The 19,605-nt window shown below is 38.0% G+C and overlaps 2 protein-coding genes across 2 annotated transcripts; one reads left to right on the forward strand and one right to left on the reverse strand.

The window, feature by feature from the left end:
- Positions 1-137: 137 nt before the first annotated feature.
- On the forward strand, positions 138-6,755 carry LOC103769776 (borealin-2-like; the record flags this gene model as incomplete). The annotated part of the gene is made up of 9 exons (XM_008937015.1): positions 138-266; positions 896-936; positions 1,271-1,331; positions 2,001-2,068; positions 2,840-2,907; positions 4,221-4,319; positions 5,457-5,589; positions 5,816-5,902; positions 6,708-6,755. Coding segments are annotated over 9 exons (734 nt in total), but the record flags the coding sequence as incomplete, so codon positions are not given.
- A 3,611-nt stretch (positions 6,756-10,366) lies between these two features.
- Positions 10,367-19,224, reverse strand: DNAJA2 (DnaJ (Hsp40) homolog, subfamily A, member 2). Its single transcript, XM_008937007.1, has 8 exons — positions 19,157-19,224; positions 18,001-18,224; positions 15,767-15,847; positions 15,329-15,462; positions 13,476-13,672; positions 11,948-12,092; positions 11,650-11,777; positions 10,367-11,142 (listed from the first exon to the last, which is right to left on the reverse strand). The coding sequence occupies exons 2-8, from the start codon at positions 18,111-18,113 to the stop codon at positions 10,954-10,956; spliced, it is 987 nt and encodes a 328-aa protein (XP_008935255.1). The 5' UTR covers positions 18,114-18,224; positions 19,157-19,224; the 3' UTR covers positions 10,367-10,953.
- Positions 19,225-19,605: the final 381 nt, after the last annotated feature.

Below are 19,605 nucleotides of genomic sequence, written 5' to 3' on the forward strand. Positions count from 1 at the left end.
GGCAGGAGGCGCTGCGGGCCCGGGCGGGTGTCCCCGGAGAACACACTGTGCTGGGTTGCTTTCTGAAGCGCCCTGCTCGTAGTTCCCATGGGAAATGTGTAACACGTATGTCAGTAAAAGCCTGTTCTGTCCCAAAGCCAAGGAGCATATCCAGGAAATGAAGAAAGAGCTTGATTCGCTCTTGCAAACAGCCGAGAAGGCGTTCACAGTGGAGCTGCTGAAGGTGCCGGTTGCTATCAGGAAAATGAAAAGGAAAGACTTGCTCAGTAAGTGTGTGTGGGATGCGGGTACCGGTACAGCAGGATGTGCCCTTGGCTGATGTGAGAAAACCTGTGAGCTTGGTGACTCGTATGGAAAAGTTTGCTTTGCCTGCTGAATGTTTTAGGCTAATCGGCAGTGGTGGGCAGTGTGCTATGCTGCAGCTGCTCAGTGAGGGCTTGTTCAAGTAGACTGACATGTGCCACACAGGGTATACGATTAGTAGGTAACAACCCATAGAATCTGGAGCCTTCTTTTACGTGTGCTTTTAAGTCATCTTATTTAAATCCTGAAGAGAGAAGAGATAATTACAAGCCTAGCATTTGCGTAAAAACTTAAGCAGTGCAATGTCAGAGGTTTTTCTTCTTTGAGTTCAAGTTCTATACTGTGTGACTACACTTAACATCCTTTCAAAGATTAGCTATACTGAAATGGCCTAAGATTTTCATTGCTGTTTTTTAGGAGTGACTGGCCTACAAGACTTGAATCTTGTTCAGATGCAACAAACATGTTAACTAGTTAAGCAACTGTAATCCTGAATTACTGGTTCCGCCTCATAGCCCATAAGATAAGAACCTGCAGATAATAATTATGCAAGTTATTGTATACAAACAAGCTACGCTTTCTTGAGTTACAGATTTGCAAGGAAGTGAGGAAGTGGCTCTCGCTGCTGCAGTGGTAAGTGTGCGTCTCCAAATTCTATCAGTTTGCAGAATATAAGCCTTCTCTAGACAGAAGATTTTGTTTGGCTGCCTCTTTAAATAGAAGGTAATATGTGACAATGCTAGATAGCCAGCCACGGTGAGGTTATGAACATTTACCTAAAGCTTTAGGGTCATCTGCAGTCAGAAGTCCAGAGGCTTCTAAAAAAATAAACTGGTGCTTAGCCAATCCTACTTCTGTCACTTTCTTTTCTGCCCTTTCAATTCATCACTGCCTTTTGTTAGGATAATTTGCATTTACTGGGCAAAATCTGTTACTTTCTTTTGTTGGATAAACTTTTTTTTTTAAGACTGACTGCTCTACTGAAGACATACCAAATCCAAAACTGGTGAGAACGAACAGTAAAAAAGGCAAGTCAATCCATTAATACATAGCTTGGTTCTTAAATTTTCTTTTTTTGTTCTTGGTTTGAACTGAGCACTTGTAAAGTGAATGTAAAGCCTGAAGGATACCAGAGGGAAAAGTGTTCTAGTGTAAACTAGAAGTACAACATGCAGGTCCTGCCAGCATTCAGTGCTGGAGGATCATGAGCCATGCTATTGTTAAGGTACTTTCAAACGTGAGAGAAGAGTTCCCGCCCTTGTAATTTATCACTGAAAATGGCGAGAAGAGACAGATTTAAGTGACTTGTCAGTGCTTTACAGTATAGCAGAAGAGCTAGGAAAGCCAGTCCTAATTTCTTGAAGCTTCCCCTCTGACCTCCTGCCCATTGTGGCTTGTAAGGAAAATACTTCTCTTCATACCCTGAAATATGCAATAAGAAGGGCACTACTGCTGAAATGTAATTTTATTTTGTCTGGGGGTTGAAGGTTATCTAGTGTCTTTTAACTGTCCTGTGTGTCACAGTGTCTGTGATGAACCCACACAGTTTGCTTTGAACTCTGTCCCAGGCGAATGGCCATCGAATAGCAGAACATGGCTGTCAGGGGGTAAACAGGCTGCAAACAAAGGAGTTTGAAGTGGTGTTTTGTTCTCTTCATGAGATTTTTCTTTTGCTTGTCTTTCTAATATATTTCTAGTTAAGGTAACTACAATTGTTGAATATGAAGATGCCAAACGTATTCCTGCAAAGACAATATCTAAAAAAGTAAGTTTTTTGTTTCTAAAACAAACAACATAAGGGTTTAATCCATTCTCACTTGCTATGAACTCTGCTAGATGCACAATAGATTCCCGTTTGTTTGAAAAATCACTTGTTTTAAATTCATTGTATTTTAAGTTAAGCAAAGCAACTGTGTAGCAACTTAGTTTCAGAATGAAATAAAGGATCTGCACTTGGGGTGATGCATTCACACAGACTTGCAATTACTGGCATAGTCATTCTTCCTTGACTTGCCAGTAAGTCTTGATGGTTTAAGGAACTGTTTTTTGTTGAATGTTTTTTTTTAAAACCCCCAACTTGATGTTTTTAGGCATGCTTTTCTACAGTTGAATGACTTGTACAGTCCTGTCCACGCTGATTTCTAAACCAAATAGCACAGGTGTATTCGTTTCACCACCTCATTCTGCCTGTGCAATGTAATGCCTCAGCAAGACACTGATGGACCAAGATGACAACTGAGACAAAAAGATTATACACAGAGTTACAGGCATTAATTATAAGAGGGCTTACAACTTAGAAAGGTGGTTGTTTGTATAGAACTTTGGGATGAACAAATATGTTTTGCCATTATGAAACTCTTGTTTTGGAATGCATATTTGCCATTTTATGTCTATATAGAACTATATAAAAGGCAGCACTGTGGGACTCAGCTGTTCTTTTTCAGGGAATCCTTACAGTATTGCTCTCTGGAAATAACTATAATTTTGCCTTAAAATGACACTTCTTTTCATTGCTGTCTTAAATATATGTTTTCAGGTTTCCAAAACAAAGTCATTGGTTTCACTGGCCTCTGGTTTAAATACCAAACTGAACCCTCTTTCTAGGTAAGACTGACCTTTTATAATTTATTTAACTCACTATATCTAGTGAATGCTGAATAAAACTATTGTCAGAGTAGCTGAGATTTGAGGCCAACAGGAATACATCTGATAAAGATGTCTTTTGTAATATGAATCAGATGCATTGTAGTGCTGTGAATCCCGAACAAAAAGCACCTCTAGCTGATGAAGGGATGTAGTTGTACCTCTCACTCATGGAATAGTGCACAGTTCTGAATCTATGTAATTGATACATATTTTCCATATTTTGGAAGAGTGTGTAAGGGAAACATCTCTGTTGCTCTGTTAGAACTAATGAATTGTTCTGTAATAATTTTGCCCTCATACATAGATGTTAAGGAGCTATCACTCACAGGAAAATACATACTTGCAAAACCACCTTACAGTTACAGTCATGATGGACCAAATTCAAATATCACTTTAAGACCTAAGGAGTTAAAAAATTGGTGGATATCTGCATGAAATTTTGGAGAAGTTCCTGCTACAGCTGTGGCTCTGGTGTGCACACTTGTACCAACTGGCACTTATTTTGATACATTCAAATTGCCTCCAGGGAAATGCCATCTAAATAACGTGTTAAATTTTTTTTTAGGCACACTGATATATTAGACAGGTTTAATTACTTTTTTGAGTTGGGATTGTAGAATTTTTTTCTCAACAATATCAAACTAAGAAGGCTGCTTTGCCTGCCTAAATCTACCTTCTCAGTCCTTGAAGATTACTTTTATTCAAGTACACTAACACTTAGGCAAAAACACATGCCCTAACAGTATCTCCAAAATTTGTGTGGGACAACAGAGACAAAAGAAAAGAGTGAGGTAAACTTCTGTCATCAAGATTCTGTGAAGTGAGTTAAAATTCCAAACTGGAAAAATAATTGTTCTCTGGATTGAAGTCAGCCACACAGGACAAATATCCTGAGAAGCAATCTAGAAAAATTCATTCTTGCTGAAAAAGAAAATTCCAGAAAAACTTCTTGCATACTGAGATAGAAACCTGTGGATGATCCCTGGATTATACCCAACTTGGGTATTGCAGCCCTCTCTTACCTACTGATACAAATGATCCTTTAATTCCCCTGTGGTGTTAGGTCCCATTATATCATGTCTACCTCATGAGGGCTTCTTCACATGTGTATACTGTAGGTCTCTGTCTTGGAGCACTCCAACATTCTCTAATTCACCAGCTGTCTTATCTTCACCCTAGCTCAAACTCTACAGTAAATGATGAGGAGATAAAAAATGAAAATAAATTAAAAAGAAACCAAAGCAACAACCACTTTTTTTTTTTTTTGTTAGGTCTGTTCGTGCTTCTGCAAGCATGACTGATGCCATTAAGTCTCTTGGTTTTGATAGCAGTGCTACGGATTTCAAAGCCATACCAAGTGTATCTAAAAGGTAAGGGGATTTTAGCTTGCTCTTGATGACTTATTTTGTTAAATACCAAGACAATATCTATCTACATTATTGTCAGTCTAGATATTAATCATTATCTATCTAGATGTGATAGGTCTTCATAGTCTGCCACTAAATTTAGTAAGAGGGATGTGAACCAGTCACACCATCTGCTATGATTGTGGATGTTAACGTATGTACTCATGGAGGTACAGGATATGATGTCATAACTAAGGCATTTTAGAAAAGAAACAGATTTAGAGGATAATTTCTACTCCCACCCACTGTTGTTTAAAGGTATAGTTTACAGCTTAAATTAATTCTCAGAGCCCAAGCTTGATTAAAATGTCACTAACTGCTGTGGTTTAAAGCAAACAATATCCTCAAAGAACCCAAACCAAATAAACAGACCATCAGTTCTTTGCATATTGAACAGTTAAGGTTTTCAGTTATTATCATTCTCCACACACTACAGAGTTTGGTTTTGGCAGAAGTTATAAGCTGAAGTGAGGGGGTGAAAAACTTAACTTACATGGGTCACGAAACCACCAAGTGGCTTAGTTTCACCTTGGCCTGCTATGAATTTCAGAGGCTTGTTTCCATGCAGAAGATACCCAAATTGTACATTTTTCAAGTAGAATAAGTGGAAGAAGCTTGGGAATTTGGTATGGCATAAGGTATGCCATGTACCTCTGAGAGCTAGCAGCTTTGTTATTTCTTGGTATCTCCCTCTGTAGTAGACAGATACAGCACACATCACATCGTAAACCCCAAGGCATGAAGTTTCCTGCTTCCCAAACTATAAACATTTCCTGTTGATAGTGGAGAGGGATATTCTTGTTATTGAGTGGTCCAAATATCAGCTTGCCTCCTGTAACAGTAGTTACAGGTACTATTAGCCAGTAACACAGGCTTAGGTTACTGCAGTGTTTAAGGGTCATTAAATGTTGCCTAGTGGTGCTTGGTAAATGCTGCTGATGGTTGGATTTCCTTTAGTTTTCTGGCAGAACTGGAAAAACTTAAAACATGATTGCCTTTCTGTTAAGTCTCTTTGCTATTATGTGCATCTGCTTCATGCTTGAAGACTTCCTGAAGAGCACAGGAAGTTACCTTCAGAGTAACATTTTTGTTGTATTCTAGTGCTGGACTGCAACGGACCCTCTCAAGAACTGAACCGACCAAACGAAGAGCTCAAGGCATGTTGCTAAGAAGTAAATCAGTCCCACAAGATAAAACTCTTCCATTCGTCAACATTCCCCTGGCTGACGGACAGGTATCCACCTTTTTTTTTTTGAAACAACCCCCAAACCACCACCAACCAAAAAAAAAAACCCAAACCAACATTTTCATTTTATAGTAATTGATAGCACTATTAGACTATCCATAGTTTCTCTTGCTATCCCTAAATGAGTTGCTGCTGCTACCCAAAAGGAAAAATGGTTACTCGAGTTCTGCAGTGCAGGAAGGAAGCACATGATTTTGTTTCTCTTCATGTTTAGACGCTCTGTACAGCTGGTGGAGATCTCCATAATATTGATGTGCAACTACTAAATCAAGATACAGTACAGCATATTCATAACTTGGTGGTAAGCTTAAACTTGTCTGGATATTTTTATGTAAGCCTACATGTAGTTTCAGGTTTGCATGTCAGATACTGCCATTAATTCAAATTCTGTAAGTTTTAACTCTTCTGAGGTTAAGCCTAAATTCGTTGGCATAAATTGGAGGGAAGAATAGGGCAAGGGAGAACTGCTGCACAGAGGTAATGTGTAAAAGTAAATGCACTTAAAGAAGCACGTGCAGTTTGGTAATTGCCTGGGTGACAACAGAAGCATACACTCTTCCTTCTAGATTGCTCTGGTGTCTCTCCTACCATGTGAGCAAACTGCCATTCTCTATCATATTCACAAAGGCTTACAAAGCTACAGCTAAGTTTCAATTATTGTTATAATCTCTCTATTGTTCTATGTCTCTTGCCGAGTATGAACTATACTCCTGTTATTTCTCTGCTGTAATTGAATAGGAACTGCCTTACCTTTGGTTTAAGGAAGTATATTGCTTTGAAGGAGAATGAACAGAACTTGGTAGCACATAGTGCCTGATTCCTCTGAAGATGAGAGTACGTGATTTTTTTGGTTGAAGTAATGTGCAGTACTAGAAATCTATGTAGACATAATTAATCAGTTTAGTCTTGCAGGTATTTAGCCTTGAATGCAGCTCTATGAGTTAAGCTAAAGGTCTGGGAGCTGGTTTGAATTTTATAACATGGACATAAATCTGTAGGTAGAGAACAGGAGAATGCTTGCTCACTGTTTGCTTCAGTGACTTTGCTCTTTCTTCTTCCAAGTTCTGTTGGATAGCTTGAACTAAAATGAGTTTTTCCTCTCTTAGAGTGAGCTGACTGTACTGTGTGGAAAGGCAACAGCTAAACCAAGTTAATGGAAGTACCTTGTGACTACAGAACATTTGTTACAGCTCTTGCTTGCTGCCTCTGAAGTGTTTAGAGAATGTCTATAATGTCTTAATAAAGCTGTACACTGCCCAGTAAATGTTTTTATATAAAAGCTTACAATGTGATGTGTATTATTAAATTCCTGTAATCTGTGGAGGATACAAAAGCAGAAAAAATTTCTCCTTTTCCAACTTGTTCGTAAAAGGCTTAGTTAACCCCTTGTATCAGTTCACATTTAATGGACAGTAATAGGTTGTATGTAGGAAATAACTTTTAACTCCAGTATTCTAAACAGGACTCCAGAGTTTTTTATGTAACTAAGTACAGAACTCTGTAATGTCATTCTTCCATGCATGCCCCAAGTGGAGTGTAGTGTAGGTTTACTACCCATGTTCAGTCTTGGAGCAATCCCTTTGAAGCCATCTCTGGAAATAAGCAAGTTTTTTTTGAATAGCATTTTAAGGCATGTAAGTTTAGTTCTGTGGTGTCATGTATGAATTTGACACAGAAATAAAACATATTTCCTGTGCTGTGACAGTAATGTGCAAGATGATGGGTAGTGACCTCGACATCAACCGGATTTTTTTAATGTTTATGTACTCCTGGGTAACTTGCAGGAAAGTCTTTTAACATCTTTCCATGTCCAGGTGTTAGTCCAGCAGTCACTGCTGTGGGTGCTCTAGGATTTTAGGAACTTGAGGGTGCACTTGGCTTTTATTCTGCTGGTGGCAGTTTCAACTGAAGTGTGTTCACTGTGGCAAAGTATAGTATGAAAGACTCCTACACTCTAAAACATTTGTTTAAGAATGAAATCTAGATTAGTATTCCTTCTGTCTTGCTTCCACCCTTGCTTCACTTATGGAAACAAATGTCAGAAGTTTCAAGTAAAGAAAAAAAAATAATCTGATGGAAGAAAAAAATGGTAAAGACCATGAAGTTAAAACGCTATCAAAACTGGTTTAAAACTATGCTCTCACTTGGAAACCAGGAGGTACAGGAATAAACCTCTCCTTCAGACAATACATTAACAAAGAGTTCTGTAATTCAGTAATCTAAATGAGCATCTGCTTTCCCATAAAATTGCTATGAGTATCACATGAATGTGGTATCAGCTTTTGATTGTTGTAGGCAAATGGACATTGCAACATGAATGATTAATTCTTCACTCCCATACTACACTAACCAAAATTGCACTACAATACTGAAACATGCACTTTGTGCAGTTTAGGAAAAAAAGCATATTGGGCTGTCTTGCAAAGCATGCCTAACCTTTTCTTTGGAAAAAAAAAAAAGCTGTTTGTGTTTCATCAAGCCTGTTCAGGTGTTTTACAGGTTGCAAATTTAGAGATGAGCTTTTTTGTGACTAAAAAGCTACTACTAGGAGCTGTGAAAGTGTTTCTGGCCCCTGACACAGAGGGTAAATTCACAAAATGTATACTGTAAGGAAGCTCAAGGACTCCTCAACTGAAGTAATTCTTATAAATCCCTATCTACAATGTTTCTTTTAAGATGCATACAATTGAATGCTCCACCCATCCTCCACAGCCATAGTTGACAATACTTGCAGCAGCCTAAGGCTATAGGGGAACTGTTTTTTGAAAGCATGTAGCCTCCTTTATGTGAGCAAGAACCACACCGCTGTCAGTATCATATGAATAAATGTTTATAAGATACTGACTGTAAATTAAACACACTCAAGGACAGACAGGACTTCCTATGAGTGTCACCTTTAGGTCAGTTTTAGTCACTCTCTATCTGGAAATAGATCACAAAATAAGCTAGGTAAGACTTCCTGAGTTGTTTTATTTCTCCTTCAGCTTCTTGAGGCAAATATTAAAGATATAAAGAAGTGTTAACTACTAAATGGTTCTTATACTGTTCTGGTGATCACATTTTCTTCCTCCCTAACATACAGAATATTTATTTGTCTGTAGTACCACCTCTAACATAAACTTAAGTTGTAGCTCTTTATTACTGAGAACACTTAACTAAAGTTATTTGATTATGCCTAGGACAGTCGCACTGGCCCAGTTAGACCCTCTATGGCAATGTTAAGCATTGAAGTTCATCAGTAAACTACTAATGCATTAGTAACCGTAGTGGTGTATGACATGCAACTTAAATATTGAAACCAAGACAGTGCAGATTGGGAATTTTAAGTGACATTTTTCTATAATCCAACTTGGTGAAGGGATACACTCTTAATAGAGCAGGAGATAAACATAAGGGCAATGCTGAAGTCACTGTGCATTTAAGCTTGCTGCTGTCAGGAGGAGCCTAATTTAATCCAATTTCAGGACTGAAACACAGCTGGACTAATATTACTTCAGCACAGTATTCAAAAAGTTACCATGACTTCCTCTCTCCCCCCCCCAAAATGCAATTTTAAAGTAAGGAGATAAAAAGTTTACAGCATACTGCCTTCCAAGGAGGTAAATCCTAAAGCAGAAGACTGACATTTTAATTGTTTAAGCATTACAGTTTAAGGTAACTAGCTTCTTGGATAAAATAATCAGGAAAAAGGATCAGTATGTAACCACGGCTTCATGAAAACCAATCTGAACTTTCAATAAAAAAATAAAGATTCACTAGATGAGAATGCCACAGCATAAGAAGTCAATACTAAAATACAGGTCAAACAGTATTTATTCTTGCTTCAGTTTTAGAGTCTACAACAAGGATGTTCAGCAACACTCAAACGCTAATGCCTACCCAAGCACATGGAAACACTTGGAGTTTGTCCCCCCCCAACCTCATCAGTAAAGTGTCAACAACTATCTGAGCAATGATTAAACAAGTCACACTTCAGATTTGTAAAGGAAAGTGGAGGCATCTTTCAACTGCATTGCTTTGACAAGGGAGAGAAATCTCTCTTGTAAAGAAGCAGCTTACCAACCAAAGCTCGTGCACAGTTCCTTAACATTGTAACAGAATGCTTAGATAACTAACTGTACCAGATAATCATTTATGGTCACATTTTGGCTTTGTTGTGGTATTTTTTACCAATTGAAATGATATAAAACGGAACAGAACTGAAGCTGGAGAACTCAATGTCACAATAGTTAAAACAAGGTGCAAACTACTGGAAAAGTAATGAAGCTGTTTACTCTTAGCATGTTTCCAGGTCAAAAGTTTTTGTCAAGTACAATACAAATCTCCATCTTTTTACTGTGTTAATGCAACCGCAAGTTGCCAGGCATAATGTTAATTTTACCAAGTGGTTTTTTTTAAAACTGGAAACATTTCTCTGGGATGTCAGGCTGAATCAGGCTTTGAATTGGATTCAAAAGCTAAGATAATGACACCATTATTTTGGTTTTTAATCACCTTCATTTGAAAGGTTTTGTTATCTTCTGATTCAACTCTGATATCCTTGTTTTCCCTCACACAAAGGGGACATGGCTGCAGCCTTCCCCATGCCCATTTAGTTCTCATTTTAAGAAGACTTTTAGATGTGACACAATTGTCACCTAACTGCAACCTAGTCTTAAAGCAGCTTCAGCCTCCCCGTGTTTATAAAAAGTCTACCATCTAGATAGTTTCTTCGTACACAGTATAGTTAAAGCCACTGGAAAAGTAAGAGTTAAGGCAAAAGAAATATATTATACACCAACTGCTTTTATTTAATTTCAGAAACCGTTCACAAGATGGTAGAAAAAAAACTTAACAACCACTTCTAATTTAGTCTTCCATTGTTCCCAGTCAGCTCTAAACCCATTATGTGCAAAGCCCATTTACCATGCATCTAGATGATAGATACAGGCTATGAAATTCTTTATTCTATTTGTAGCAGCTTATGCAGGTGCAGCCAAATACCAAGCCTCAGGACAAATTGTACACAAACTTTACAATGTAGAATTTGAATTTAAAATATGAAACTTAAAATCTACACAAAACTGTAAAAATCAAGCACAGACACAAGGACAAACTTAAAACCCATGTGAAAAGGAGTCTTGTCTTCCTCTCAAGTGCTTTATTCTGCTACACAGTCAAAATGAAGATGTAAGCTTGTGGTTAGTTTTAAATTACACTCTGTAGATACTATAGACCAATTTAAAAGTTACACATACAGCAATAGATGTCCATTGGTTCATCTGGATTACTTATACAATCCAGCAGGATTGCTGAAAACAAGTCAGGCAAAATTTGAAAGAAAAATCCTTGTGCAACTTTTTAGACAAATGTTTACTGATGGGCACACTGTACCCCAGGTCCATGATGGCTGCTTTCTTCATCAGAACTATCATTATAAGCTTCACGTCTCTGGCCACCCCCTGAACCACGAGTGGTATCAAATTCCTGAAGATCTACCTCTTCTGCATCACCAATTACATTGGGAAATTCTGGTCTAGCTGGCAGAAGATCTTCAAGTTCCTGCCCCCAAAAAAGAGAAGCGTATTAAGTACTGCATCTACAACTGCTAAATAAAGTGACCAGTTTTCCAGAAATTCAAGACCTCCTCTCAGAGCAAGTTTGGTTTAGAAGTCTCAGCTGATGAAAACCCTAAAATGCATACTCATTTAAAATCATCCAAGGTATTTGTATCAACTGGAAGACATCACTTTCAAGAGAACAAACAGCTCCATCAACCCAGAGTGCAATCAGTAAATACAGCTGTACTCAGAATCTTCCTGGTGCTGTGTGATAAGTTCTCATTCTCCTGCCCTCATCTACCCAACATGCACAGCTCTTAAATACAGGTTCCATTCATGTTCCCATGGGTATTTTCAAGTGACATGTTGCCCACAAACAACACTAGAGCAACAACAGTACTTGCATCTAAATTTAAGTCCTGAAAGCAAGCATGTGAGGTACACCACACACACTCTGCAGAAGCTGTCATATAAGACCACCACATCTACGCTTGAAAAAACTACTTACCGAAAGCTTTTCTGGGCTAATCCAGTTATTTTCAGGAAACTGAACGTCAAACTTAATGTAAAGGTCCCCCTTCTCAAAAGGATTACGATACTGTGGCATTCCTTCACCTCTGACTACGCGAACGCAACCTGTAATTCCAAAAGAAGTGAGCTGGAGAGCGCCAGTTCAGAACAAATCCACCTCTATACAAGCCTCTTAATTTCTCTAGCCTAGGTTCAGTTAATAGGACAAGAATGGAATGAAGTATTCAAGAATCACAGAGGTAGAGTCAAATGAGTCCTTATCAGATCAAGCTTACCTGGCTCAATTACTTTTCCAGGAGGATATTTAACCACAATTTGACGTCCATCAAGGTGCTTAAACGTGAACTGAAATCCACACAGTGCTTCCACAAGTCCAATCTTGTGCGTCATGTGCAAATCATTCCCATCCCGCTGGAAAACCTTCAAAACAAAACCAGGATACCTTCTCTAGTCCTCTGACCGCATCTCCGCGAGACTCATTATTTAGAATCCATCATTCTTATTAAAATTCCATGTCAGAGCAACAACCTTTGTACCAAGTTAACTTGATTCTGTCAATTCAAATAGTTTAACATGCCTGGAAAGTTTGGAACTCTTTAAGCCATTATAATTCAGGACTCTCAGAGTAAATGTAAGCTTTATCCACTGGCAGAACCACGACTCTGCTCAAGGGAAATTTTAAGAGCCCTAAAAACTTCACTAAAAGTCAGTCTAGTTTTACTCACTAGGACACAAGGTACAAGGTTTTTCAGAATTGTTAATACTGTAAAACTAAATGTAGTTCATTAGAAGACTAAGACAGAAGTGGCATTCACTCTGTGGAATCTGATTCCATCATGCATATCTGGTCTGTATGCTTACAGACCGTTTCTCCCTTATCAGAGTCAAAATCAACTGCAATGCCACATTTCAACAATTACTACAGGAGAAAGTAGAGGAATGTGTAAAGAGCTATGAAAAAATGACTGACAAATTATCAGTCCTTGACACATCTTTGAAAAGCTTAACGCACCTAGTTTTCACATAACCAATACTATATCCTTAATATGAGATTGGAATTTAAATTTATACCCCATGCTCTTTTTTTTGTGTCACAACAAAACTTCCCCTCCATTCACCATTTTTCCCCACAGTTTATCACAGAAGCCGTTTCTTGTTCCATCACAATAACAGTGGCCTTTCTAAACAAAACCATTCAAAAACAGAAGCAATCACCTCAACTCTGTCCTAAGGGAGTTTTAACACAGAAATAAATAAATTGCAATGTATATACAACAGAATACAGCAAGCGTAAGCCTTAGCAAACTATTGTGATTTTAAAAAAGAAACAGGATTCCTTTAATCAGGAACATCAAGATTCGACATTATGACAACCACAGCAGCAGAGACAGAAAGCACTATGTGGGGTTTTTAATGGCAGTTCCCTACTCTGTCACAGGACATTGGGAAAAATAAAAAGACCTAGCATTTTTTTTAGTTTTACAAGTAAAGCAGACTGAAGTTCACATGCTGAACAGCTCTTTACTGTGCACACACTGTACTGAAGAGCCCACCTGAGAAAGCTACCTTTTCTTAGGTTTAGGAAGCACCAGTATCTGCACATCCTCTGGCTACAGACTTGCAAAGTTTTTTCTGGCTCACCGTGAAAGCCATGTTACTTGCTATAAATCCATTAAAAGCTAAACACCATCTCTCCCAGAGCTGCAACTGCATGAATTGCTTTAAAATTAACAGCCATCTATATCACTTAAATGTAAAAGACTAGGATGAAAGGCATTTAAAATATTAACTCAAAAGCATTACCTCATTCTCCTTTTCTTGGAGTAAGAGGACAATATCACCTGGTTCCACACCTGGAGCCTGATCTGCTTCTCCACTGAATGTAATTCTCTGCCCATGTTTCATGCCTTTGTCTACATGGACTTCAAGTATTTTTACCTCTTTGATCACCTTCTTCCCTTCACATTTTTTACAGCGGTCTTTTTCATTAATTACTTCACCTAAAGAAAGGGAAATTAAGTTCAGAAAGTTCCTCATAATTGCATCTGATTCTGAAGAAAACCAATTTTAAAGCAGGCTGAAGAATACATGCAGCACAACTAGTGATTTAAATGTTGCTCTATGAATTCCTCACAAAAGGAAAGCCATGCTCAATTTACCCAAGCTGGAAGAAGGGAAAGGAAAAAGGTGGGGAGCAGAATACAAAAATATGCATAACTTTCCAAGCTGTCTATCAAAGATTCTGCAAAGTGAGAGAGCTTTAAAGGCAGGCAAAACAAGGAACACTAGAACCTACAGACAAAATCTCGTCTTAATCTGACTCCAGTATCCTTAGTACTCAATTTAGTACTTTAAAAAAAAAAAAAGCCTACTTAGCCATTCCTTGTTATGCTGGAGGATGACAGCTCTAAGACAAAGGATGAAGCTAAAACCCATGTCAAGTGTCTCCCCTCCCATAAAAGTCAGAACACAAATTTCAAACTATTTCACTTCTGTTAACAGTGGTGAAAAAAGGATTACTGGGCTGTGCTCACTGACAGCCACGTTTTGCAGTACAGCCACAACAAAAAACGACATAAATACAGCCAGAGTCTGGCATATAAAATGGGGGAATACAGCTGATCAAATCAGTTTCATGCAGGACCAAAATACAGATATGCTCATGGAAAGGACCTAATGTTTTCAGGTACATATGGGATCTCACTTTTATACTCTGAAATCGAGTAGTTTTTCACATTGCAGACCACCCTCTAGCATGGCAATTACTTTTTCCAGAAAACTGAAGGATGACTACACAAACCGGCTTAAATTCTCTCTTCTGCTTCGTCTTTATTTTTCAATTAAGATAGTGTCTTTAATTAGGGTATGTGCACTGTACAATTTCAGTACTTATTTCTAACACTGCTCTAAGTATCACAAGCAGATGCACTTGACTTAGACATTAAACTTGTCTGCTTAAACCACCTTTCTGTATAACAAAGCTTAACATCAATGCAGTTGAAACTACTAAATATGTAGGTTAGGTATGTAAACTGTGAAAACATGTCCAAAAGATAACATTTATTAAATGTTTTGACAAGTCACAAAATACAATTCAGTGTAATTTCTGAGTATTTTGGTGAGTAAAATAATCCACAAGGTGACATTACTACCCTGATCTGCAGAAGATCTAAAAAAGGAATCACATGAAATGCAGATCACGTGCCGAACTTGTTCCTCCAGACACAATTAGTTCAGCAAAAGGTATCTTCTTAATTTAAAAGTTGGATTTTAACTTACTCAAGTTTCCATTTTTAACCCAAACTTGTCCCTGAATCTTAGAATACTGCAAAAAGACAAAAAGCTCCTAAAACAAAACCTTAGTTTTCACTTTAACACAATAGCGATAAATAATATTCACATCTAAATGTTTTTTAAAAAAACAACTAATAGCAAAACAAAATATTAAGTTCAAGCTTCCAGGTTGCTGTTCAGTACATTAAACACTGTAAACCTCACTGTTGTTCTGAGCAATACGATTTCTCCATGCTGACATCAGATTGAGATCCAAGTGACTACATAAGAACAAAACTGTTCTGGATAAGTTCCTCCTGAGATTTAACCAGGAGGCTGAATCCAACTGAGTGCATTTAGTAAGAGAGAACAGCTTGGCCTACCTTCTCCATTGCAGTCAGAGCATACAGACTGCATCTGCTGAACCATCCCAGGAGCCAGCTGTCTGATCATGATGCGTACACCTCTACCCCGGCAAGCGTTACACTTCTGAACAGCTCCAGCCTTCCCTCCCTGCCTAGAATAAAAAGCATCAGTTGCATGAAAAGTAAGTTTTTCAGAAGCATATGAGAAAGGCCCCTACACCAGTAGGTTGATGTACCTAATTGCACAGCCAACTATAACTAGGTTTTCTCCTACCCCCTTTCCCCCAAAGGCCTTGAATAGTTACAGTTCCATCATCAGTCCCATTCAACAATTTTCTAGTCTGAGAGCAAGCTCCAGTAAAGCAAATACTGGTAAAGGTGTCATATAAGAGATGTTTCCATTAGACTATATACCAACAAAGCAACCAGAGAACTCAAAAATATAAACAAACTTACCCATTACATGCACTACAAAGGACATTCTTGCTAAGTTGTAGTTTAGTTGTCTTCCCATTATACAGATCTTCTAAAGAGACTCTACAAAATAAAACATTTCTCCTGGATTATCTTTTACCAACTTACTTTCCCCATTAATTAAAATACTTGCCTAGGACAAATTAAAGAAAAACAGATCTTCCTAAAAAGACTAAATCTGCTATTAAAGTAAAATTTTAAAGCACCATTTTGACTTTCACAAGAAGTAATTAAAAATTATTTCATGCATATGAATATAAATGTGTAATTCTGAACAGTTTCAGAGAAAATCTGTAACTTAGTCAGACGAACCTATATAGGATTGCTTGTGTTTCTTACTAGGAAACAAGCTGACCTAGTGTTCTGGTTTGGGGTAGAACAGAACTAATTCTGTTCAGTGATTTTATTTGTCACCTAAAGCTCTAACTGCACTTTCTGAAGTTAACAGCATATTTTTGCAGACAGCGTCTGCTTCTAGCAGTGATAATGCTCAATGTTTAGAGTTACTAATAAGGATTTGTGGCAGACCAAGGTCACTGCTAAATATTTGTGTATCACACTGAGGAGGGCAGAAAGTAAAGGCCACACCTACAGGGAGGAACGAACAGGACAGGTGACCCTAAACTGACCAATAGGGTATATTCCATCCCATATCCCTCATGTTCAGTATAAAGCTGAAGGATCACTGAGTCAAGCCACTTCCTCTTTGGCTTCTGCAATGGCCGGCATCCGAGGACTCCATCCACTCTGCCTCTGATCCTGCCTGTCCCTGAACCGAGTTCTGGAATCCAGCTCCTGTGCCCAGTTGCTGTCTGCCGCCAAGTCCAGTCTGGGACTTTTCCCCAGGGCCTGCCCCAAAACATGGGGGTGACAGTGACATATTGCCATCACAGGGGAGTCAGATTCAAGACTAGTTTTGTATATATTTCTATATAGTCCATTTTACCATAATTACTATTGTTTCTATAAAAGCTGTTTTACTTTTCTAACCTGTATGTCTCTCTCCCTTATTCCCTTGGTCTTCCCCTTTGCAGGGGGAAATGGGTTAACAGAGAGCATCTCTTACAAGTCTTGCAGCAGCCCTGACCCTAAACTGTGACACCCAGCATTTTATGTGTTATTATATAGTCATAGTTAGGTGGTTGTTTGTTTGGGGTTTTTTTGTTTTGTTTTTTTAAAGTTCTACCAGGCACATGAGAAACAAACATCTCTAGACAATCCTGACGGTATTTATTGCATGCATACCTAACTATACATACAGAATACTTACTACTGTATTGTATATGCTTTCCACATAGTTTAATGGGGAAGGGTTTGCATGTCCCCAAGGCCACTTAGTTCTTTTGATTGGTTCATGTTTCAATTTTTTTTTAGAAGGTCATGAATACACTATCAAACGCCAATAAACTTCATATACTGATAGAAGTTTAAGAACAGTGTTTTCTCCTGTTAGTGGATAGAAACTTAAACTGAACATATTGCAAAAAGGTTGCCTGGCATCAGTGTTCACAAATAACAACTAAAGCAGAGCTAATTAATAATACAGCGTGCAGCACTAACTACTTAAACTAAGCAAGCATGCAAAAGCAAACAGGCTTTCCTAAGTACAGTTTACCAAACACCGGAAAGATGCAGTTTAAGAACTTAGAGAAGACCTGCTCAGCAGGCAAAAAGCCAGCACTGACTACAAACAGATCTACAAAACAATTAGATGTAGTATTAAGGCACAGCTTTAAAAGACAACAACAAACCAAAACCAAACCCACCAGACACACTTTTCCTTTCATTGTGCAGTTCAAATTGAGTTCCAGATGAATTTATGCTATAAATTCAAGTCAACTCAAGTATTTCCAGAGCCTTAGTACAGTACCTCTGCTTCCCTAAGAGACCTGCTACTGACTGATACTTGTTTGTTGAATGCTTTTTCATATTAGAACTTCCAAACAAGGAACAAAACCAAGGAAAATAATGCTAACAAAGTATATACAGGCTAACGATGAGGCAAAGCAAAGTATTATATAGTCTATGAGATTAGCCAATCATGAACAGTAACTCCGGATGACTGCCATCTGGGCTACACAGGACATGCAGGTCTGAAAAGCAGGCGCAGACTGCAGAGTATCTCAGCTGAGAAGCACATCAAGAATATAAATTACCACAGTCAAGTACTGATCAGGAAAGCTTTGCAGTACAAATTGCAGTATCAAGATACTCACTTGAGAGGGTGCATCATATCTTCTCCTCTTCTTCTACCATTACGACTTCTACTCTGACCACCCATGAAATTGAACAATCCACCACCAAAGATATGGGAGAAAATATCGTCCATTCCACTGCTTCCACCACTGCCTTCTCGGAGACCCTGCTCTCCATATCTATCATATAACTCACGTTTCTCTGGATTTGACAATACTTCATAGGCAAAGCTTATTTCTTTGAACTGGAAGAGGAAGAGAGTCAAAACAGGGCATGATAATTTAGAACTTCAAGGGAGCATTTTACTACTGTTTCTTGCCCAGCATGAACACCCAATTAAGAAGGTGTAGACTAGTTTTCCACCCTCATTCCAATATGCACAACTTACAAGTCAGCCTTGGGCTTAGCTTTTCTACCTCTTATCACAATGTGATATTTTTATTGAAAAAAAATAATTGATTTTGTTCTTTACTGTGTCTAGTAGAAGACAGTTTTTTTATAAAAAAAATTCAAAGAAAATCCACAAGCACACAGTATTGCAGTAGCCATTGTTGAAAAAAAAAAAATCCAGTTACATAAGACTTCAAGCTATGTTAGGCAGTTAAAACACACCAACTGGGCAACTTAATAAAATGCCTATTGTTTGTCATCAAAACTATTATCTTTTCATAGTCATTTCTGCTCACTTCTAAAAAAACCACCAAAATTTCAGTTCTGTTAAAGAGAATCGGCTGAGTCAACTTAATTGATACTTTAAAAATTGCTATTGGCATAACCAATCTAATTTAACTTTCTCACACAGGTAGTTTCTTTTATACTGCAGCAGTTTCAAGAACCTCCACACACACATTTTTCCCTGTTGGAAAAACTTGGAAACCCAAGACTATTTTTTTCAAATACCTGTGTAGCCACCAATGCCAGCTGACAATCTTGTCAGACAAGAGGCAGTTTCTCCCTCAGTGTTACCTTCTCAACCTATTTAACTCAGCCAACTGCTGCATTTTTTCATGAGATATGAGGGTAGATTTTGAGATTGGGAAGAAATAAACAAGACAGGGTTCTCTCTAACAGTTGTTATTTTTTAACAACTTGTAACAGCAAGCCCCCCACACCTGGATTTGCCCCCTTAGATGCTACCGCAACAACAAAATTCAGGAGTTAAAAAAAAAAGCTTACTTTGTCTCCTGCATTTGGATTCTTATCAGGATGGTATTCTTTGGCCAGCTTTCTGTATGCCTAGTTGTGAGAGGTACAAAATGAGTTTCAATTATGATTAAATCAGTTCTTTTGTGAGAAACTCGAGTACTGTCTTCAGGAAGAAAGAAAATCTTAATGAAACAAAGTGAGAAAATGAGTGTTTTGAAATCACTCCTATGTTGAGATGATAAAAAAAATTTCTTGCTTTGCTATATGCATAAATTAGCTGTACTTGGATTTAGACACCACTACAGCACACAATAGCTACAACTAGTTTTCTTGCTTATCTTCATTAACTTACAGGAAGAATCACACTGAACTTCCATTAAAATTACTTACCCTACAGAATTCACGCAAAAACTATATCACAGTTTAAGTTTCAACCCATTTGTCTTTCACCTCTATTCACAGCAATACGTCAAACACAA

This window comes from Merops nubicus, unplaced genomic scaffold, assembly GCF_000691845.1.
Source record: "Merops nubicus isolate BGI_N331 unplaced genomic scaffold, ASM69184v1 scaffold12360, whole genome shotgun sequence".
In the NCBI taxonomy this organism is placed as follows: domain Eukaryota; kingdom Metazoa; phylum Chordata; class Aves; order Coraciiformes; family Meropidae; genus Merops; species Merops nubicus.